This window comes from Cupressus sempervirens, chromosome 6, assembly GCF_028749045.1.
Source record: "Cupressus sempervirens isolate cs-2001-9-10 chromosome 6, ASM2874904v1, whole genome shotgun sequence".
Taxonomy (NCBI): domain Eukaryota; kingdom Viridiplantae; phylum Streptophyta; class Pinopsida; order Cupressales; family Cupressaceae; genus Cupressus; species Cupressus sempervirens.
Genome location: NC_143123.1, coordinates 382,939,680 through 382,964,873, shown reverse-complemented (window position 1 = coordinate 382,964,873; position 25,194 = coordinate 382,939,680). Strand labels below are relative to the sequence as shown.

At 39.5% G+C, this 25,194-nt stretch overlaps 1 protein-coding gene across 1 annotated transcript in view; it reads right to left on the bottom strand.

Moving 5' to 3' along the window:
- LOC149552659 (arginine biosynthesis protein ArgJ family) overlaps positions 1–25,194 on the bottom strand; it is a 283,088-nt gene that overhangs the window by 31,545 nt on the left and 226,349 nt on the right. Inside the window, exon 13 of the mRNA XM_089788225.1 lies at positions 6,947–7,009. Coding sequence (XP_089644351.1) covers positions 6,947–7,009 — 63 coding nt within the window. The remainder of the gene's footprint in view (positions 1–6,946; positions 7,010–25,194) is intronic.

Sequence of the window (25,194 nt, the reverse complement as noted above, 5' to 3'; positions counted from 1 at the left end):
CTCTTAACTAACTATTGTAGTTGATCTCTAATTAACTATTAGTTAAATGCTAAAGGCCACCGATTTGCTATGGAAAGGGATTAATTCATGGAGGGCTCACCTAGAAGGGATGTCTCTTATGGAAAAGCAAGACCCTTGGTCTATGTATAAATTAGGAACAAGTTTGTGGATAGAAGACAAACAATTACCAAAGCCTATTCTTCTAGCAATGTGCTCCTTGACGATTTGGATCAGAGATAAATTATAATTTCCAGAATTCATTTCAGACTTCCTAAACGATAACATTCAGCCAAGATTTGAAGGAGATTGATTTTCAGCAAGACCAAAATCATTATTTCAGCATTGGTTGATCAGAATTTGTAGAAACTTTACAAAGCATGGCGGCTTTCTAAAGGATTTGTATTATAAAAGGTTGTGACTCTTGGAAAGAAATAAACAAAATAGTATATTTTATCTTTTCCTTATAGTTAGAAAATGAATTTTTCTAGAAAGTAAATATAGAGTTGAGATAATCTAGCAAGAATAATTCATTGAAGTGGGGGTAGACCCCACCTTTCGACCACCCCATCAAAGGTATGGAGTGTTACTCACAAAAAGCTAAGATATTTAATATTCGGATTTTATTATATACATTATTTGGTAACATAAGTTTATAGTTTATAGTGGATAGGAGATCCATTTTAATGACATAGTTTACTAAATACAGATATGATAATTTTCATTTCTTGAATAATATTAACACATTATATTTGTGATAATTGAGATAGTTCTTTATATGAAGAATAACAAAAATTGGATAATGTTGTGTTCATCTATATGATTAGCATCATGGAAATTAATGAGACTCGAAACATGGGGTATGCAAGATGTTAAGATCTCCATCTGACCACCATGGTCAGGAATCAATAGATAATCTTCATGTGCCAGAATATTCTGATGATGTCAACATATGCATATGTGATTGGCCTTTGACAGAGGATGTCCTGTTCAAGAAGAATCTTAAGGGGTGTGCTCTCGGAAAGACAGCGAGGTAGCTATGAGCTACGAAGCCCGATCTAGAGATGTCCTTAAGATTGAGGTTAAATTAGAAGGTAGAATAATATAATTAGTTTTGTTATTGTTGTGATTCTAACAAATTATTTTGCAGGTATTATATATCCCAAACTAACCCTAATAGTGGGGACATTACAGTGGTATTAAAGTATGATCTTGCCATCCTGTAGGGTTAAAGAGGATCTAGAAAAATAATGTACATGAAATACTAATCTAGAAAGTTAATGACTATTAGAAAAGATTCAAACACATCCATGATAGCAACCTAAGAATTTGGACTAAAAGAAATATATATTTCAACTCAACAAAAAGATTATCTAATTGCTCGATGACAAGCAATTTGAGGAAGGGTGGGTTGTCATATCCCTATTTAAGATAGAATTTTAATAATAATAAGATAATACAATGTTATTGAATAAATAATGATAATAAAGTTACAGTAAAACTAATACTAAAATATAAAAATAGGAAATTATTATTATTTTTTCTATATTATCAATGAAATAATATTTAGTATAATGTTTTAAATAATTTTTTAAAAAAATTAAAATGAATAAATAAAAACATTTAAATTAAATACAAGAGACAATATTGTAGAAAGTATGTTAACTTTCTAAATAAAATTTAATAATAAATAATAATAAACACAAATAAGTAAATAAATAATATAACATAGAATAATATAAATTAACTAAATCTAATGAAAAGTCAAGAGATATTTAACAAATAGACATGACTCCTTAAAATTAAGATATAAAGGGGAGGAGAGTTTATTTTAGAGAGTGAGAAAAAGGGGAGGAGAAGATAGAAGTTCAAAAAAGAAAAATGGAAGAAGAAAGCAATATGAAGAAAATAAGAAAGTGACTTACTGAAAAGGTATCAATGATATTGAAAGGATATGAACCTTCGAAAGGGTCAGAATTATAGATAGTTGCGACTCTTCAAAAATGTTGTAGTAATAAAATATTGACACTTTTCCAAATGATTTTAGTTATGAAGTGTTGTGACTTTTTGAAAGGATTATAACTACGAAGTGTTGTGATTTTTTGAAGGATTTGTATTATAAAAGGTTGTGACTCTTGGAAAAGAAGAAACAAAAAGTATACCTTATCTTTTCCTTATAATTAGAAAATGAAGAATTTTAGAAAGTAAATATAGAGTAGAGATAATCTAGCAAAAATAATTCATTGAAGTGGGGGGTAGACCCCACCTTTCGACCACCCCATCAAAGGTATGATATGTTATTGACAAAAAGCTAAGATATTTAATATTCAGATTTTATTATATACATTATTTGGTAGCATAAGTTTATAATTTATAGTGTATAGGAGATCCATTTAAATGACATATTTTACAGAATATAGATATAATCATTTCCATTTATTGAATAATATGAACACATTATATTTGTGATAGTTGAGATAGTTTCTTATATGAAGAATAATAGAAATTGGATAATGTTGTGTTAACCTATGGGGTTAGCATCATGGAAATTAATTAGACACAAAGCATAGGGTATGTGAGATGTTAAGATCTCCATCTGACCACCAAGGTTGGGAATCAATAGATAATCTCCATGTGCCAGAATATTCTGATGATGTCAACATATGCATATGTGATTGGCCTTGGATAGAGGATATCCCGTCCAAGAAGAATCTTAAGAGGTGAGCACTCAGGAAGATGACGAGGTAGCTATGAGTTAGGAAGCCCGATTTGGAGACATCCTTAAGATTGGGATTAAATTAGAGGAAGGAATAATATAGCTAGTTTTTTTATTGTTGTGATTTTAACAAATTATTTTACAGGTAGCACTTGTCCCAAACTAACCCTAATAGTGGGGACATTCCAGTATATACCAAAGTTGTCATTTGCACACATTCATATGCATCCCAACTTGCATTCTATTCCATACCCACACAAGCCCATCTTTGCCCACATGCAATCCACCCTTGAGAGTGATTTTGGCCCTTTCCATCCAAATAAATATGCTTTCCAATTCATTTCATGCCATCATATGTGTTTCATAAGTATCTAATCCATACTTCGAATACTCATCCCTCATGGATTCTTCATTGTAACTCAAATCCTAAAGCTTTCATGGATTCAATCCCATTGAAACTTTCATGTTGCAGCGGAATTTCTACAAAGAATGAAGACATTCAAAACAAAAGCAATAATTCATTTGGTCTCCATTTTCCCAATGGTTGCCCGAGAACCTGAGTTTGTGTGGGAATGCGCCAAGCACTTTGCTTAGAAAGAAAAGGAGTTAAAGATGCTAATGGAAAGTTGTTCTGAGTTTACATTCGGACACCATTGAGAAGGTTTTCAAAGTGTTGGAGATTGCAGAATGTGTCAATCTACAAAAGAGAATTCACAACAACTTGAATGAGAAAAAGCTTGACCACATCAAGTTTTCAAATGACAACAGGCAATTCATCAAAGAGAGTCATTGGCTATTAAAAGACGCAACACCATGATTATCAAGGTGAATGCAGTGCCAAGAAAATACAGGAACTCCCAATCCTTTGAACATTCGGGATTGCATCATCAAGTACAAGGACCTTCAGAACAATCCTTAGGATTGTTTCAATTCTCTTCTATCTTTTTCCTTTTTTAGTTTTTCATGTTTATAGTTGGAGAGAATGAATTGCATGAAAATATGTAATTACATGTAATTAGATTTGCATGTCCTTATGACATGTAATCCAATAATTTTTCTCACCTAGTTTGATCAAGTCAAAGTTGGTTGAGTTCCTCCCACCTTTTCCTCCACTTTTTTCTCAACTCCTTTGCCCATATAAAGGAGTGCCCTCTCATTGTAAAAATCATCTTTTGTTGTATACAAGAAAGCTCTACCAAACTTGTGCAAGCATAACTTTGATTGTGTAGTACCAATTTAAGAGAAAAGTGAATAAAAGAAGCAATTGGATTCGAAGCTTTGACTAGAAGCAATTATGATAGCACAAATTGAAAACTTTGACTATAATTTGTGTCTATCGTCTTTGATTCATGTTTTATTGTGTGCTCAATAATAGAGCATAGTAAGTTAAGAAGCAATTGGAGCCAAAGCTTTGACTGGGAGTGATTGTGGTAATACATAGACTAGAAGCTTTCACTATAGCTTGTGTTACCATCTCAAATTCACAAAAAAAAGTTAAAATTTCCCTACTTCTAGAAGTATTTGTACCCCAATGGTAGAGGTTTTTTTATGGAATAGATTAGAATTGAAAATAAGTTATAGAATAGAAACCACCTACTTTTGGATGTCTTTGGGCCCCAATGCTAGTGATTTTTCTTACAAATTAGACAAAAAGGACTTAAAGCCAAACCGATACACTTTCAATCAGCCTTTGAGTTGGTGTTCGCTTATTGGTATCACTATTTCCAGCTATAAGATAGAAGTGTAGTTTAGAGATTTAAACTTGCCCATTACTTGCTCCACGGGTAAGTAAATTTTTTCCTAATAGCTAAGAGGAAAGAATATTGGTAACACCCCTTACAAAATCTCTCAACTTCTTGCTTACCTTGAGTTGATCCAAAGAATGGTGAGAAGAGGGAAACTTCCCTTTAATGTAGGAGAGACTTGGTCTCATATGCAACAACTGGTATACCTATTTTGTGACTAGTTTTTAACCAAATTGTCGATTGCAAAATATCCACTCAACAATTAGTACCGCTATTTGTAAGCAGTTGTTTAATGTGGGAACCTCAACACCATTTTACACGAATTCCTACTTGGTCTACATAGCTGCATCTATGGGGTCTTTCTCGAGTCTTTCTACCAAAGGGGATCGGCTACAAGTTCTTATCTAGGATTACTATGATCAAATCACCTTGACAAACAACAAATATTATTATAGGAGTCCAAGATGCATTTTTTGGATATTTTCGATGTTTATTTGATAAACAACTAATAATCAAGCGAGTGTCCAATGAAGCCCGGGATAAGCTCAATCAATATGGTTGCATCTTTCTTGAATTTCCAACTTTCACTTATTTAAGTGTTGGGTACTTCAAAGGAGAACCATATACGTTACCTAGGTATGTTATTGACAAAATCATTTTGATAGAGTTGGCCAGACATTCATGCAAGTACTGTCTTATCAGAACTCTCAACATAGGCCAGGTTTTGGTATCACCTCAGCCAAACCTTTGTTAATTGGTCAGTATATCATCAATTTAGTCTACAAGACGAAGAATATGGAGGCAGAACTTCATCTTATCACATTAAAAAGGTTCAAAGCCAAGTATGATTTTGATTATCAAAGAATGCACTCAATGATCAAAAGAGTGCTCACCCATATCCATCGTATAGAAGATATTTGGATCGACATGCAAGCGGAGCTGGACATCATGAGAATGGACTACTGCAGACTCACTTTGCAACACATCATTGATCTTAAAATGCTTGAAATTCCATCTAATCTTTAGATTGAGGATGATAGTAATATTCTTGATCCAGGATACCTTCGTGCTGGTTTTGACAAGCAGTTTAAATTGGAAAATTTGTTATTATACTGATTCATCCCTCCCTCTCAGTATTATCATGTGCTCTCCATATGTAACATTTTATCTTTTGGCAATGCAACAAAAAACTGCCAATCTGTGTGTGCACTTTAAAATTTGTATTTAGATGTAAATCAAAGTGCAATAAATAAAAAAGACAGGTTCCTTTCAGACTTTGTGTTGATTCAAGTTGTACCGTGACAACATTTTCTGGCATTGGTTGTAAATGTTCTTTTTTTTAGAAGGGATTTAAATTCAATTTCGCAGACTTTGAATTGCTTAATGTATTTAGAGTTATAGCTTGCTTTCAGCTTTGGTTTTGCAGACTTTAAGCTATTTATCACAGTTGAAGCTAAAGTAAAACGCTCAAGCAAGGAGGTACTTCCAGACATTGTGCTGCCATAATTTTCTGCATTTGGGCATGTAAGATGACGCATATGTCAGAGACTTTGAGCTGCATGTATGTATCATCCTTGTTCCTAAAGTCACATAAGGAGTTGCAGAAAGACTTTGAGCTTCCATGAGTTTCTTGTTATTAAATTTGCCAAGTTGTACTTAGAAGGTTTGTTGCAAGAAAGAATCACAAGTTCTGAAATAAGAGAATATGACAAAGGAAAAACACCTATTTTGAAGAAAGAGGATATGTGGAATGTAATGCCCATTGATTAGCTTAGTGTACATAACCTTAGTTTCTAGTTAGTATTAGTTGTTTTTAGTAACAGTAGAGAAGGGGAGCCTTCACTTGTAATTAGGATAGATGTGTCTCACACACTGTGGTTGGAACCGCTGTTTTACAATTGATCCTAAAACTGTCAGTTGCAAAATACCCCACCAACATAGTACATTCTCCACCCCAAGTACAAGTACCCAGCTAACCCTATGTTTAAGCTTTATTAATCTTCCAAGGCACCAAAGGTGTACCAAACTGCAGTGCCATGACACAGGAACAATTAAAAATATTTTCAAGTAATCCAAAAAACTGATAGCCCTATTCCACCCAGCCCTTACTCGTCATTTAAATGGATCAGATTAACACCAACTAACAAAACAATCAATTATTTTTCAATTGGATATTGTGACAAGGTCTAGAATTTCATAAATATAAAAACAAAATGAGAGATATTTTGCAAAAGTATAAGCATATAGATCATATATTCACACATTGTGAGGGAGCACACCTTGCCTGTCACACACCATGGAAAACCACAAGAAATCAAGCATTAACATAATAATGATTTCTCTTAAATAGCACATGTTTCAATAATTGAAAAGAAGGATAAATCATGCTGGTGCCTATAAAAGATAACAAACTTATGCAACTTTTTTTCTAACTTCCTTTGATTTTGTGAATTGCATCTTAGTATGGATCCTTGAAAAAGATGTTTACCTCAATCAAACATGTTGCTCCCTCACCATCTGATGCTATTGACTTTGCCAAACCTTGCAATACCTGCCATTGGAAAGTAGCAATATATTAACCTTGTCAGCTAATAGTGTTTACCCGATAGTATACTTGCCCACATATTAATATGAAATATTCAGATTTGGTTACACCAAGTTAACTTTAAAGAATATAGGACATGATATGTTTAGTTATACTACATAAATTTCTCTAGCTTCTAGTCTCAGGGATGCCCATACTAGTTTTCTACGGTCATGCTTGTATGGAAAACATCCTCCATCTGACCTTCAGTCATAAATCTTAAACATGTTCCTGGAAATGCATCCTAGTTTTGACAGGTCATAAATTTGGCTACAAGATGGCCCACTAGGATGTTCATTGGGACACATATGAATGTACCGTCATGAATATTCCTTTACAGAAATCACTTCATTAAACAGAAAAATGAGAAGTGGTTGATAAAATGTGTAAATATACAAATTGTGTTGAAGTTATATGATATCTTAATCTGTGCATTTTTATTAATAGATGCACATGCCATGTTGTTTTGAAACAACTAGCATTTCAAAATGATTTAATGAGCAAGGAAAAGGTACATTCAGCTCATGAACAAGCATATGTATTTCAAAACTAACAAATATTGAAATAAATTATAAGAAACCAACCCTCAAAACCATCACAAATATCCACCCTCATTAAACTTTTATACAGTAGTCACTTGTTTCTCGAACCAGTCCTCCACTTCTAAACACAGCTTATTTTACTTTTGACCAACTTCTTTGTTTTAAAGTTGACAAATGAGCAATTCCAATGCTCTTAATGAGAAAAATCATCACACATTCTTTAACCAATGATTAGTTAATAGCATAGATGGAAAACTTGCCAAGTTTTTCTGCTTAGCGTGATTTTCCTAGAAAAACTCATGACTTGTCAAGACAAAAAATTGTCGAGTTTTAATAAAACCTAGCAAGTTTTTAAAAAATGATCGCCCAAAGCAGAATGACGGCAGATATAGACTAAAAAAAAAGCATTTTTGATGCCAGTTTGCATTTACAGCAGTTTGAGGTTTAAGTAGAGGAGAAAAAAAGGCATCCAAACCCTTGTTAGCTGATTGTAAGCTATTGAAGGCAAATTTGAGTGGATTTCAAGAAAATTTCAACCGGTTTTGGAAGAAAAATCTCATTCTCAGGTAGGTTTGTTGAGTTTGTTTTCATACTTTAAAAAAACACTATATTGTTTTTTTGTTGTATGTAAATGAATTCAAATTCATTCCTAAGTAGTTAGAAATAATTTTGAGTCATTTGCAAACATTTTAACGCTATTTTTGACAACTTTTTTGAATCTATTGCTGTTTTTTTAAGAATATGTAGTTTTTTTACAAACAAACTCTAGCAATTTGTGCAGTTAATGTTTAACTTTGAATAATGTCTATAAATAATCAAACTAATTTACATAGTTTCTATTTCTAAATTCAAACTTTGTTTGATTAATTTTCTAAAAAAATTAATTTGTGTTTTAAATTTCTGTATAAGGCAGCAGTTAAGCATTAAATAAGCATGTCAAGTTTAGAGGAAGTGTGGCCACTAACACCATGCCCCCATGGATATATAGGCACCGAGCCTAAAAATGCAAGAGATAAGGCATAGAGGTATGCCTATGAATCTCCAAATAAGCCTCGGAAGGTCAATTTGAAAAAGTAATTTGTGGAGGCATAAATCGCCTCAAATAACACCTTGCAGGCATAAAGAAACATGATTTAAATACTTGTGACAAAGCAACCGAAGAAATAAAATGATTTATTAATGCTCTACTTGCAGCTGGTGAAGAGAAAAAATCAAATAGAGAGAGGGGAACATTAGTGATGAGGGCAGTCATAGTTGAAACTCAAGCTGTTCCTATTGATGTTGAAGAAGCAACAGAAACACTTGAGAACATAGTGGGCTCTCTTCGTGGCCCACAAATCTGCAGACAGAGTGCCTTGTTTACCGCTTTCACTTCCTCTCCCTTTGTTAGAGTACCTAGTTGTTCACCACCACCAACATCAAGGATAGGCAGTTCTTTTGTGCCCTGTAACACACCTAGAGCACAACCATCAATAGAGGCCACTAGATAGAATAAGGAGGCACATGAGAAAACTGTTACTGCATGTGTAGATTTTGGGTTTTCAACAATATCCCAATGAATGTGGCTCATAGTCCCTATTGGCTGAATTTGGTGACTGTGACAATTTCGAGAAAAGGCTACAAGGCCCCTTCTTGCAAGGATTTGAGTGGAAGCTTAGTAAATAATTGAAATCTACTTGAGTTCATTTTTATATTTTAATTGTTATTTCCTATCTTTTGAATCAAAATTGTGTACTAAGACTTGATTTCACTTCAATTTTGTAAGTTAGTTGTTAATGCGGTTGATAGAGCAAGAGCAATGGTGGAGGAACAAAAAAACATGTGGAAGAAATATGGCTGCACCATTCTATTTAATGGGTGGACAAATGGGAAGAATAGAACCATTATTAATTTTTTGGTTGCTTGCAAAGATGATGTATTTTGGAAATATGTTGATGCCTCCAATAAAGTCAAAATTGTACACACCTTGGCATCAATAATGGAGAATTTTGTCATGGAGCTAGGCGTAGAGAGTGTGGTGCAAATCATAAAAGATAATGTGGATGTAATTTTAATTTTTTATGTTGCAAAATAGTTTTGATGTAAAATATGGAAAGCTGGAAACTAATTATTGATTATTTACTACTATGCCAAGTAGAATCCTCCAAGAGAGGCACCACACTTCTTTTTGGTCACTTTGTGCACAACATGTCCTTGACCTTCTTTTGGAGGACATAGTAAAACTTGATTGGGTGACTCCAGATGTGCAAAATGCAAGGCAAATCACCAAGTATATCTATAATCACTCTTAGGTCTTAAATTTGATGAGATTCTACACTAAACAAAAAGATTTGGCGAGACCCATTGTCACAAGGATTGCAATGGTTTTCTTGACGTTGCAAAGTATTATTCAAACAATATTACCTTTGAAACAAATGTTTGCGAGTCCAGATTGGCTTCAACCACTTTACTTTAAGAAGTTTGAAGAAGAGGTTGTGGCATGCATAGTCTTTCACTAAAAAATTTTGTACAAGGCTACTAAGATTGTGAAGGCAACTTCAAAACGTTAATTTTTTAATTATTCTTGATTCAAGTCTCATTATTAATTTGTAACTTACTATGTTAGTTACTTCATTAATTAATCATTATGTAAACTAATTTGTATATTTCAAACTTCAATCATAGACGCCTGAGCACCTGGTTCCACTTTTGTGTTTAGTTGATGGGCAATAAACCCCAATGGGATGTCTTTATGACGTCATGGATAGGGCCAAAGAGTCTGTTAGAAATTACTACACGCGGGACAAACTTAATTTTGATCCCATATGGGAAATAATTGATAGGAGGTGGAACAATATGCTCCACCAACCCATTCATGTAGCAGGTTACTTCCTCAACCCCCATTTTAGGTACTATGATTCTTCTTCTAATTTTTCTAAGACTTCATTTTACTTTGTTCTTTTAGGTTGTGTACTAAGGCTTGATTTCACTTTCTATTTGTTTTAGACATGATGATTCCTTTTCAAACCCTAATGGAGAGGTCATGGAGGGCCTCTCTATATGCATTGAGAGCATGATATTTGATGTTGTGTAGAGAGACCTTGTTGTGACCGAACAACAAATCTATGTGGAATTTGTTGGGTAGATATTTCTCAACCGACAATTTGTTTAAATTCAGTCACAAAATAGGATGACCAGCCACAACGTGTGAGACAATGTCTCTCCTACCTTGCAAGGAAGGCAAACCTTCTTACCGTTCCTTGGATCAACTCAATGTGGCAAGAATTTAGAGGTTTTTTGAAGGGTGTTACTAATATTTTTTCCTCTTGTTTTAGGAAAGAATCCACTTACTCACGGAGCGGGTAGTGGGCAAGAAGAACCTCTAAACTACACTTCTATCTAGTAATTGGAAACAGTGACACCGATACCAAACACGAAATCTCAGGCTGATTGAGAGTGTACTGACTTAAAGCTACGTCTATAAGAAAACTCTCTACCATTGGGGCACATAATCTTTAGAAGCAAATAATTTCTAACTATTTGCATGAATTTGCTATAGTCAGCTTATAGTCAATATATTACCACAATTGCTCCCAGTCACAACTTTGGCTCTAATTGCTTCTTAGATTCACTAACATGAATGAAAGATTATAGAAATAAATTGTAGTCACACAACTTCCAATTCATTCTATCTTATGTATCTACAAAGAAAAAAATACTAAAAACTAAAAGAAAAATATGGAAAAAGTTGAATCAATCCTAAAGATTGTCAACAAAAGCCTTATCCCTGGCAATATAATTTGAAGCATGGTAAGATCTGGAATCTTAAATGTCTGTAAAATGGTATCAACCCTAACTCATTGGCATGTCTTGTTTTTACAACTTGGTAGTTTTCTACAATGAAATTCCACAAGTACTTCGCCGCGAACTTATATGTGGTGAGCTTGTTCATTGTATGCACTCCAAAATCCTTTGAATCAAATTCAGCATTAACTCTATTAGTGAGTTTTGAAGTTATTTCTTCTTTGGTGAACAAGTTGTCATCCTTTGTGAGGACCTTGCATCCCATCTATTGTAGATTAGCCATGATATATATTTCAACTTTCAGTCGACTTGATTGTTGTCGGTGTTTTGTATTCTGTGGCCGACGTCGTCGACAAAAATTTTGTAGCCAACGGGTAAATAGTTTGTAGCGGACATAATGTTTGTGGCCAACGGACTCCTTCGGGAAGGTTTGGCAGATAGTATTTATATCCCATTTGGGATCATTGTAAATCATCATTGATCTTGTATCTTATGAAGCATAATGTAATGTTCTGGCATATGTGAATAATCTAAAGAGTTCTATTGTTCATTGTCTGTGTGCATTTCTTAATTAACCTATGCGGTAAACATTTGGCGCCGTTGCCTTATGAACCTAGAAGGTGGGAGGAATGAAGATTAATGCCAAATCAGCTTAACAAGGATCTAAATAAGGCCAAGGGAAAAGATGGAATCCGTACTGCGCAAGAAAATTTAATTCTGGCACAGCAAGCTGAACGTCGAAGGAGATTCCAAAAGATTGCCAACGAAAAGCGCAGCACGGAAGACTTGTTGGAGGAAACTCGACAACGGGTGGAATTGGTGGAAGAAGCACGGGAGGAGTTTTTGAATTTGTGTTTGCCGAGGGAAGAAAATCCAGACGAAAGAGCATTGACTCGCACGGCTCGGAGTGCCGACGAAGCAAGAGTGTGGAGTGAACTCTTCGTCCAGGATATACTTTCGCAAGGGACAACTTCAAAACACCCTTCTTCACCAAGGTTCGCAGCTGTTGAGTCTGACGGTGTGGGAAAACAGTTTGCCAATGTGGGAGAACAATCCGCCGATGTGAGAGTGCAGTCCGTCGCTGTGGAAGACCAGTCCGCCGGTGTGGGAGTACAATCCGCTGGTGTGGGAGACCAATCCGCTGGTGTGGGAGTGAAGAGCGCCAGTGTTGCAGGACTGAGCAACACCTGTTTACAAAAACCAATTGTGATGGCGGGACCAAAAGAAAAATTGCCGAAGTTCGATGGCGATGGTACGGCCGATCCCATTCGACACTGCAAAACATGTGAAACGATCTGGAGGGAAAATGGGATAACTGACGAAGACGACTGGATGAGACAATTTTCGGCCACCCTACGAGGCGTGGCAATTGACTGGTTTACTAGTACAGATCCGCAGAAGCTAGACAGTTGGAATAACATCAAAAAGGAGTTTCTGGCCGAATTTCAACTATTGCATGACGATAATGAAATTGTAGCAGAGATCTTCAATACCGAGCAAGGAAAGAACGAAACTGTCCGCGTGTACGCCAGGAAATTAAAAGATTTGATAAACAAAATGGAGAATAAGCCAGCGGATGGACTTCAGAAAAGGTGGTTCATGGAAGGTCTACGCCCAAACTTGCGGAAGAAAATGAAAATTGTGCCGTCGTCGTCATACACGGAAGCCTATAACAGAGCATTGAATCTCGATTGTGAGCACAAGAAAAAGAAGAAGAAAAAGACTAGTTCGTCTGATTCTGATGATGACGAGCCTTCCGGCGAAGATAGCAGCGACGACGAAGGCAGTAGCAAGAAGGTCCGCGCCCTACAGAAGGACATGATCTGCATGATGAAGGAGTTTTAAAACATGCAGAAGGAGCCAAAAAGCAATGAGCTGTGGTGCACAGAGTGCAAGACCAACAGTCATACTAAAGGATCCTATCCAAAGAATCAATTCTGTGACATTTGTCAAATCATGGGCCATTCGACAAAGGAGTGCCCCTTTAACATGAAGACAAGAGGATCTCCGCAAGTGCTTCTTACGCAGGAGGCTTCCCCGTCGGGCAATAACAGGAACACGAATAGTGCAGGTGCCACATCCGGCGGATACAGGAATAATAGACGTGGACAAAACAACAATAACAATGCAAACAATAACAATAACAATATGAGCAAAAGCCGAATCCAGTATGATGCAAATGGACGACCGATTGTTCAGTGTTGCGCATGTAACTTATGGGGGCATTTTGCGCAGGAGTGTCCAACGGCGAATACACCTCAACTATTGTACCGATGGTGTGGACCCGGCGATCACAACGACTCCAAGTGTCCAAAATCCGGAGTGAACTTGATCACTGTCAGGACAGATGAGGAAGTTCTGGCAATTACGCGGAAAAAAGCAAAAGAATACCCGGACCTCGCCGAAGAAAAGAGGAAATTTGTGGAAGCACGGGCGGAGGTTGAAAAAGTATCCCAAGCGGCAACACCTCAGGACACCACCGGCACTTCAGCGAGGAATTTCGTGGAACAAAACATAGTACGACAAGTTTTGCAGACGGAGGCACCAGTAAAGATAAATGATTTGTTTCTCACCATGCCTCAACTCCGATCTGCTCTCTCAAATATTACGCCAATTCCCAAGTCACCGGGAGAACCAAGTCGAGGGAAGGAAAAGTCACCGGGAGAACCAAGTCAAGGCAAGGAAAAGGAGATTTCTGTAGGCGGAGAAGATCAGATGTTGTTGGCGCTGACATCCGGATGACACTCCGTAGTTGTAGAGATGGGGATCCTCAGACATGTTCTCACGAACACAATAGTTGACGGAGGGTCCGGCGTAAATGTATTGCCAGAAGAAACCTGGAGGAGGCTTGGACAGTCGATATTGTGGCCTCTGAGATTTCAACTGCTAATAGTCGATCAACATGGCATTAAACCGCTGGATATTCTCATGGCACAGCCGATAACAATTGGTACTCAGTCGTTCCTGATGGATTTCGTGGTGATTCCATTGAAGACAAAAGGATATGACGCCATCCTGAGCAACGGGTGGCTTATCAAAGCGAGGGCCCGACACGACTGGAAGAAGAACACTTTATCACTGGAAAGTAAAGGCCGCCGATTTGTCATTGATCTGCATACCCAAATGGTAGGCGAAGAGGCCCTGTCATTAGATTCTGAGGAAGAGGAGGATGAAGGTAGACAACAAATGGAATCGGATCAGGAGGGAGTCCTGGGATTGGATGGGGGATCAATGGATGACAACTTGGATTCAATCAACGGTCTCTACCACTGGCAAATGGAGGACTACGAATTATTTCACAGCTGCAATGTTCTGTCGATTGAGGAAGGTCCGAGAACGAACGAATATCCGAAGGAGTTTACTCAAGTAAAAGAGGGGGAGGCACCGTTGGATGTTACACCCGCCCATGGATTCAGTAAAGGGGAGTCAATCAAGTATAATGAGGCTACGCTGCAAACAATGAATTTGGGGGACGAGGCAGAGTCGAAGAACATACTAATTGGAGATAACTGGGATCCAGTACTCAAAGCCACGGCATTCAAGATATTTCTAGAATACAAGGATGTCTTTGCATGGACATACAAGGACCTAAAGGGAGTACCGCCGAAATTGTGTGTGCACCGCATCCCGCTGATGGAAGGATCCATACCTATACGAAAGCGACCCTACAGTATAAACAAGAACTATTCGGCACGGGTTACGAAGAAAATCAACTGAATGCTGGAAGCTGGCATTATCTTCAAGGTGCAGACCAACGAATGGGTATCACCGATAGTCATTTCACTGAAGAAGGATACTACTCAAATCCGGATATGTGTCGATTTCAGATGCCTGAATGCAATCACGATCAAGGATCCTTTCCCGATTCCATTCACAGACAGCATTCTGGAGGAGGTCACCGGACATGAAATTTACTCCTTTATGGATGGATTCTCCGGATACAATCAGATCTCTATAGCAGAGGAGGACAAGTTGAAGACAACCTTTATCATCGAAGATGGAGTTTATGCGTACAACCGGATGCCATTCAGGTTATGTAACGCACCAGCTACCTTCCAGCAGATTATATTGCACATCTTCGACAAGATGTCTGTGGGAAATTTCAAAGCATTCCTCGACGATTGGTCAATGTTTAGCACGGAGGAAAAACAACTGGCAGCACTTGGTGAATGCATGGAGAGATGTCGCAAGGCACGGCTGGCGTTGAATCCTAAGAAGTGCAGATTCATGGTTCGGCAGGGAAGACTGCTTGGACACATTGTCTATAAGGAAGGATTGAAGACCGACTCGGACAAAGTGAGAGTCATTCTCGAAATGCAGCCATCCACTAATGTGACGGAGGTAGTGTCTTTTCTCAAGCATATAGGTTATTACAGGATATTTATTAAAAATTTTGCCAAGATGTCCTACCTGCTAGACAGGTTAACCTGCAAGGAAGAATCATTTAGATGGGACAAAGAGCAGGACAAGGCATTTGAAGGGTTGAAAGTACAACTAGCTACGGCACCCATCTTGGCATACTCGGATTGGAATAAAGAATTTCATGTTCATGTGGATGCCTCCAACTATGTGCTCGGAGCGACCCTAGCACAGACAGGAAACCACGGACTGGATCACCCGATATACTTTGCCAGCCGGTTGTTATCAAAGGTCGAGCAGAACTACAACACGACTGAAAGAGAAGCATTGGGAATGGTCTATGCTATGCAAAACATCCGTCATTATTTGCTTGCTACGCCGTTTGTGTTCTATGTTGATCACCAGGCCCTATTGTACATGATTAATAAACTTGTCATCCAAGGGAGGATCAATAGATGGTTACTCCTATTGTAGGAATTTACTTTCAAGATCATTGTCCGGCTAGGGAAGAAACATGTCAACGCAGACCACCTATCGCGGATCAAAACGAGGGAACTAGCAGAGGGTGTGAATGATGACTTTCCTAATGCACAGCTATTTTAGATTGCGATACTGTCGAAATGGTATAGGAGTATCAGCGAGTACCTATCAATAGGACAGTTTTCCACTGGGATGCCACCAAGTGAAAGGCGCAAGTTGATAATCAAGAGCCATACCTTCCAATTGATCAACGAATTGCTCTACAAAATGGGGTTGGATCATATTCTTTGGCAGTGTGTGTTAGAAGAGGAGATACCGCGGGTGTTAAAAGAAGCACATGAGGGTCCTGCGGGCGGACACATGACCTGGACACCACTGCGTGGAAGATATTGCTCGGAGGTCTTTGGTGGCCGATGGTGTACAACGACGCGCGGGAATGGGTAGTCGGATGTGACACTTGCCAACAGGCCGGGAAGCCGCTGAAGAGAGATTTCATGCCACTTAACCCCTCCCATGCGCAGGAATTTTTTGAGCGATGGAGATTAGATTTTTTGGCACCATTTGGATACAGGTGGAACAACGGGCCAGAAGAGAGTACTCCAAGGACTGGACACTTCCGAAGATACAGATAGCAAACGGGAGGACACTTCAGAGAATGACAGGGCTGAGTCCGTGGAAGAGGAGAGCACTTCGGCAGAAGTTGGCGGTGAGGCTGCGAGTAGTGGGTCCACATTCTTTACCCCTCCTCAGCTGTCAACTTCGGCGCACTTGACTACCTACACGACAGTCATTCCTCCGCTTGGCCAGTGCCATGCCTCGATCGTGATGACTGTTTACCATATAGGTAAAGAAAATGAACGCATACAAACAATGCACACGAACAGCAAAATTATACTCGCAATAGTAGATTAATGATGATTTACAATGATCCCAGATGGGATATAAAGACTACAGCCAAACCTTCCTGAAGGAGTCCGTCGGCCACAATTATTCTATCCGCTACAAACTATTTACTGACGATGTCGGCTACAGAACACAGAAACACTGCCGGACCGTCGCTACAGAATACAGAAACACCACCGGACCGTCGGCTACAGAATACAGAAACACCGCCGGAATCCTCGCCATAGGCAGCCGCCAGTGAAAGAATGGTCTACAGGCATAAAGTCTCTTTAAACATTTAACTCTCTCTGCGGGTATAACACAATTTTTCCTCCACCAGGCCGCGGGTAGGAGAAGAAAGGCCGCAGGTAGGAGAAGAAAGGCCGTGGGTAAGGAAAGATAGGCCATGGGTAAAAAACATTCCCGCCAAACTCCATTCCATCCTCCAGCCAGACTTCCGCGGGAAACAGAGACATAAAGAAGAGTGCTTGGTCTACCAGAAGGAGAAGAATTTCTGTGTGCAGAGGGATTGGTGGTGGATTGTAGAGGAAGCAGTTAAATAAATTTTAAAAAAAAAAAAAAAAAAGACGACAGAATCAAGTTGTTTAGAATGAGTGACAGATGATGCCAAAGGGAAGGGGACGCATTTGTGGTTGCCAGAAAGAGTGTAGAATCGGCAAATAATGATAGAAATGGTGTGTTTCGTGCATTTCTGTGTGCCCCAGGACCCCGCGGGGGCGCTGCCCCCTGGACCCCCAGTCGTTGCGGATATCAGTCATGGGAGTTTGACCAGTTGAGAAGAGTTGAAGTTGTTGCAGGCATGGACTTTCTGTGTACCAGAGGCAGTGGGAGCAGGTGTTGGCTGTGAGGCTGTCTTGGTGGATGCGTAGAGAGCTCGGGAGGAGCCGATCATCCAGTTGGAGGCAGTGCAGCGACACTTGGCTCAGGGTACCGAAGAATTGAAAACAGAGAAAGCAGCACAGGTGGCTATCAAGGTCAGCTTAAGGAGACAGTATTGTGTTAGCAGAGGCTACAGATGTAACAGGATGAATGTGGAAGTGATGTGACAGAAGCAGATTTTTCTTGTTGTAGTCACTTTGATGATATATTTTGTTTGTTAATTTGTCTCAGTTATGTTGTAATTGTCGTCTGGAGACGACTTTTCTTTTTGGGGGGGATGGTGTTAGCCGACTGGATGGTTCCGGCGGTGTTTCTGTATTCTGTAGCCGACGTCGTCGGCAAATAGTTTGTAGCGGATAGAATAATTGTGGCCGATGGACTCCTTCGGGAAGGTTCGGCAGTAGTATTTATATCCCGTCTGGGATCATTGTAAATCATCATTAATCTACTATTGCGAATATAATTCTGCTGTTCGTGTTCATTGTCTGTATGCGTTCATTTTCTTTACCTATATGGTAAACAATGACCCCTCCGATGGTGATAGAGTATGTCCCATGGACAGTGACGAAGATGGTCCCACGGACAGCGACAGTTCTCCCACAGAAAGTGACAGATGTTGTCCCGCGGACAGTCACCGATATATTGCCAACGGCTGTAGTGGAAGTGATTCCAGTTGTACCAGCGAAGCAAGTTTCACAAGTAGATGTCGTTACAGTCACAGTCTCACAAAGAGCACAATTGCCAGCGCCAGAGCTTGAGTCTCAGGTTCGTTTGGATGTCATTGATTGTGATGCAGTTATCACGGTTTCGTCATCCTTATTAGCAGATATCGAGCCAACCGAGTTAGCCCAGCCAGTACAGTAGGAGGAGAGCATGGAGCCCGGAAAGTCAAAGCGACCGGAGGTGATGGATAGAGCTAGTATGTTTTTGAGGCAACAGTTCCAAATCACTCCTGCCAGGCGGGGTCCGTCCATTTAGTCTCCTAGGCGTGCATGAACATCACCGATAGTACCAGAGCCTCAGCCTAAGGAGGAGGGAATGTCGCAGGCTGTGGTTGTGCCGAGAACAGAGCCAGCGGCACCGGATGTGAGCATGTTTCCCACTGACGAGGAGGAGAATAGTGATGTAGAATGGTCATTGGAGGGCTTTGCCAAGGAGGATTACGGGTCAGATGAGGATAGGTGCAGAGACTACCTCAGGACTATGAAGCCCGCTTTGAAAAAAGGACGTGATGTGGCAATTCAAGCTATGACTCGGCGGAGGGAGTGGAATTTGATCTGAGCATATATTCGTGGGATTTGTTCGCAAAGATTTCAGTCATGTTTTGTGGACAAAGGTTGGTCGGCAGTTGAGACAGCTGAGATGTTGGCAAATTGGGCTACTGAGCCAGAGTTGGGACCCAGTGATACTCCACTGATGAAGCTAGCACATGAGATTGTGGGGTTGTACAAGGAGGTTTAGTATGCTTGGCGGCGTGCAGAGGCGGACAGGGCAGCGGACAATGTTGCAGCTCAGAGATCTTTAGCAGTTGAGAGAGAGGCAATAGAGAAGTTAGCCACAGACTTGGCCGACCAGCAGGCAGCATGGGCAACAGAGCGGGCAGCACTATTGAGGGATATGGCAGCAATTGTGCAGGATAAGAACGCGGCTATCCGAGATGTGGAAGCAGCTGTACGAGATAAGGATGCGGCTGAGCACGAGTTGCAGTTAGCCAGGAGATAGGCTATGGATGCTACGCTTCTTCTAAAGGAGGCCGTTGAGGTTAATTCACAGATTCAGACAGATCTGCGCATCAGGCAGAGCAGGTGTATGAGTTGCGTCGCCAGCAGCACTCTTCTAGGATGCCTCCTCCTTCTCTCTAGTATTTCTTTTGTTGTTTGTGGGTTGTCTCCTAATTTTGTTAGTCGTCAAGAGACGACTTTTCTTTTTGGGGGGGATGATGTTAGCCGACTTGATTGTCGTCGGTGTTTTGTATTCTATAGCCAACGTCGTCGGTAAAGATTTTGTAGCTAACGGGTAAATAGTTTGTAGCGGACATAATGTTTGTGGCCGACGAACTCCTTCGGAAAGGTTCGGCGGATAGTATTTATATCCCATCTAGGATCATTGTAAATCATCATTGATCTTGTATCTTATGAAGCATAACCTAATGTTCTGGCATATGCGAATAATCTAAAGAGTTTTGTTATTCATTGTCTGTGTGCATTTCTTAATTAACCTATGCGGTAAACATCAACCTTTTCGCAACTTTCTAAGTCTCCTTGTATATTCGTCAAAAGTTTCTCCATCACCTGTGGCTTGTGACCCATAAGTCCTTGATATTCATAGAGCATATCCAAGGATGGAACGATGTCATATGTGATCAAGACATCCAAATCACCACCAGCCATTTGATCCCACATGTCCAAATCCTCTTTCAAGGAGTTGGTCTATTGATTGAAAGTGGCAATCATATCATGGAGCCTTTTCTCAACACCTCTAATACGTTCAAGGACTTTGAGTGCATCTTTGACTGACTGAACTCCCTCTGAGATAATCTTCTTGAACCGAGCCTTAGTTACCTCAGCCCTCCAATTCACCTGAGTTGTTTGAGATGTGATGACTATGGGGTGTCAAGGATTGTTGGTGAATGACCTCATGAAGGTGAGTATTCTCTAGTTTCAACTTATTTTTCTTCTCCCAAAGCTTGTTATTGCTCTTTGACAAATTAGAGAGTGCATCATGAGCATCCTATAGACGACCCAACTTTGATTGTTTCCCAAGTTCAATTTTGATGAGCTTGTAATCAGAGCTCATCAGTTGGTTTATCCACCAGAGGTTTGCAATCTCAACATATTTGGTCTTCTCAAAATCAACAAGTATCCTTGAGACAACCTTTGCCATTGGAAGCTTAGACTTGTTTTTCTTTGTAGTTAGATCATCTAGGGATAGCTCGATCTTTCTCATCTTCATGGTGATATTTCCTAACCATGCAGGTAGGTTGTAACCTTCGTCTGCTGAGACTCGAATAGTGGCTATGACAGACATTGATCCTAGTTTTATTTCCGTTGTCATAGTGCATGTTTCAATTTACACAACTGGAACCATGGGTGTTCTTTGGGATGACTCCGTCATGAACATCTCAAACCCTGCACTTGAGCTATCAAGTTGGGAAACTTGTCCTTTTGTGAGAGTTGGAAAATCATCATACATTTTGCAAGTTCTCACTTCTAAAATGGGAAGAGATAATTTCATCTTCTTCATATGACTCTTGTGCTTCTAGGGATGCTTGCAAAGAATGCGAGGGCAGAATCATAGTGGTTGGCCAATATATCAACTTGGAAACTAAACTTTATAACATGTGAATTTGGACATTCTCAAGCAACAACCAAAGACTTATTGAACTCATTTACTAAATCGACCACGGACATAGGCTTGAAATGATGTCTGCAGAGTATATGCTTTAAACCTCTCAAGATGTCATTACTAGACTACAGGAATCAAATGTTTAAACTATCACACTGAATTTGGGAGAAAAGCAATTGTTCTATTGAAAGTAGAAATGAACCTACTCTATTGCCTATGCTACAAGAACAAGCACTAGTTCTGTTACTCACAGTTGCAAAAGCGATAGATTACTAACTTACTTCTAGCAAAGCAAGAAACTAATTCTACCAAAAAAGAGCATTCATTCACCAAGTGGGCCCCCTTGGATGACTGGATGGAAAGACTATACTAAACTCAGCTACTGGATAAGAAGAGTATCATATTATTCTAATTCAATCCATCCAAGTACAACTGACAATTATGAACTCATAAACTTCACTACTTGTTGCATTACAAAGGATTTCCAACTAACTCTAGAAAATCAAAGCAACTGCTTATTCGTCCTCTGTAACTAAAACAAACTTCCTATTTCTAAGACTTCCCATAAAGCGGGTTCCACGAAATCTTTAGTGAGTTACAACAAATATAAGGAATCATTAATCATTAAACAAGTCTTCCTGAGATATAGTTCATCGTGCTCTTGGATTTAAGCAAGGGCATTGACAGTTAAGCTGACCCGTTCCTCCAATTGTTTGTTGTAATAACTGCAAGATTATGCCGCCAATTCCTTGGTACAGTTGACTCATTCATTTTTTAGGTTAGTACAATGTCTAACTTTGAAACATACATCCAAAGCATTAATTCATAGAAAAGCAATTAATGTACTAACTAACTAATCTTTGCTCGCTACACATGGCTATAGGAACATACCCCATCATGCTACCGAAGGAAACATTATATTCATTCAGCATGCACATATCTAATTCCATTAATCAACCAAAAGTCCTATTTTTTAATACTATATCCATAACCATAAAGTATATGAAAGACATAAAAGTTCACAAATCCACATACATATACACTCATCATAACTTAAAAGCCTTCAAATATGAACATAGGAAACTATCAAAAAGACCATGAAATGTATCAAAACAAATGTCATAAAATAGTCCCATCATTCCCCCCAACTTAAATCTTACTAGTTCTCCAACAAGCATATAGTTCTTCAATCTGGCTCTCATGCAGAAATTGGCAAAAGTACTTTCACCAGCTCCTCCTTCATTAGAATTCCAATAGCATCATTTGTTGTCCCTGTGCTTCTGCAGCTCTCTCATATTCATCAGGACCTTCATTTGCACCGAATGATGGATGAATGTGCAGAGGTAGTTGAAATTTTAAAGGAAACCAGAAACTCTTCCTTTCCCGTCCTAAACTGATATACTTGAAAGCCCTCCTTATTGCCATGATGAGGTTCTACAGTGAGTGAGGTTCTATTAACTTTAAATCATGAGAGAGTCTTATCCACCTTTCCATAACTGATCTCCTACCTTCCCTTAGTTCCGTAGCATCCAACTGTTCAAACTCTGCATAGGCAACTTCCCTTAGAGGATTGATTTTCTATCTTCTTGATTCGGTATTGGCTACCTTTATCCACTTCATGTAATAGGTCCTAGGATCTTTGGCTTCAGACCTTAAAAACAAGGGCATGGTTGCCTCTTCTACCTTATAAGGTCTTGCTTGGTCTTCCCTACTTAACTCATTTTGCATCCAGGACGTAAGGGCCCTGAGCTTAATATCTCTTACATACATTAAAGGATTCCACTCCCTATCATTTGGCACTGCTAGGTTATGCAAATAGAGCTCACAAAGAAGATTCTTAAGCACTGGGGGAGAGTTTATGAAGGCATAGTAGAATTCATGAGGTGTGTGTAAGGAGGGACTAAGTCCTTGAATTATTCTAATATTTTGGAAATTCAACATTTGCTCCTTAAGAAAAAGTGTTTATACCTGGGTTGATGGCCGACACTAAAGCAAATCAGGTATCATGGATGTAACCTGGGTGATCTTATCTTTCAATACTGTAATCTCATCATCCTTATTCCTCAATTCTTGTTGTTGATTATGAATAATTCCTTCTAATCTCAATTTTTCTTCCCTCCGATTGGCCTTCTCTGATTGGAACTGTTGATACAAATTGAGCCCAGTCGTCAATGGAGTAAACAAATTGGAGTTATTGGACCTTGCTTTACTGAATAAATCCATCCTGAGGCTATAGAAGCCTTTGGCTGGTTTGATTCTGCCTTGTGCGCTAATGCTTCAGCCCTTAAGACAGTTGTCCTTTCCTCATATTCAATTCCCTCTTGCCGCAAATATTCACGTTGTTCTTGTTGTGGGGTATCAACTTTGCCTTGTTGAGGTTGTTCAACCTCAACATGCTCTACAACTTGAACAAGAGTTTCTAATCCTTAACTAGGAGTGTTCATATCCATTTGATCACCAGACTTTGAATTTTCATCAGAAACATCAACATTTGGGTTTTCGCCAATTGCTGCAGGAAGGTTTTCCTAAGGAGCTGACTCATTCCCTCATTAATACATTTGTTTGTTACTTTCGTTGTTTTATCACTATCTTTTCCAACATTCTCTGATGACACATTGATTTCAGTATGTGTTCCCACATTATCCTGTGACATGGTTGTCCCCTTTTTCTTCCCCTAATTCAAGATCGATCCCATGTGGTGATCGCTTTTGATTTGGGCGCCATTGGTTTACATCGCTTCTCTGAGGATAGTCAGGAGCCCTTCACTCAATATCGCCGCCATCTTCTATAGTTATGTGAGTCCACTGATTTGGTGATCTTGAATGGGCTTTCTTGCTTTCATGGCTCCGGCCTATTCACTTGCTGGCCTCACTATGGCGGCATGAGTTTTGTGGCCTATGTTCTTTTTGGTGTCTCCTCCATCTCCTCCATCTGTTGCTTCACTATCTCTCATATTCCTCTAGCTGATCACACCCTCCTTAGCCTCACCCTTCGCGCCCCTCTTTTGCCTCCCCTTCTTGCCCCTCCTTCACCCCCTCTTTCGCCCCACGTTTGGCAGTCTCTCTCCTCTCACCTGTACCTCCTTTTGCTTCACAGACAGTGACAATGACCTCTTTGTCCTTCAACTTAGATGGCTTCTTCCCGAGGATCCCTTCAATAATTCTAGGGATGTTACCTCCATGTTTGGGTCACTTGCATCCGCTCTATGGGAATCCGCCCTTCTCTCTATTCCCCACCGCTCCTCCTCCTCTACCCATTGCCTGAGGCACAAGAGCTCTTGCCCCATGAACTAGTGGTTTGACGATGACTGCAAGTCCTTCCACCGCTTGGTTTTCTTGGCTTTCTCCACTCCTCCCACTTCCACCCAGCTGAGACTCACCTATCATCACTTTCTTCATCACAAGAAGCGAAAGTTCTCCTTGTTATAGTGTACATCCTTGTGTGCCTCTCTCCTGCAGTCTCCAAAGCTATATTGGCGCACCATGTTCCCTCACCACCCCCCTCCACCCTCCACTCTGGATCATAGCTTCCTCGCCTCTCACACCTCCACTCTCTACGATATCCCCAGCCAATCCCCTCTTCACCTCACTCCTCCCAAATATCACCTCTTCTTTTACTCCACCATCAGTGAGGCAATTAGACTTATGAACAGTAGCAGGACACCGGATGAGGAAGGGTTCCAAGCAAAGCTCTTCAAGTTTGGTATTTCAGTTCTAGGCTCCCTCCTCACAGTGCTCTTCAATAGGGTAGTTTGCACTGGCTTCCCAGACTGGTGGTCACGACATATTATCTATCCAATTCACAAGTCTGAGCCAACCTCAAATCCAGTAACTACAAGACCATCATGATTGGGCACACTTT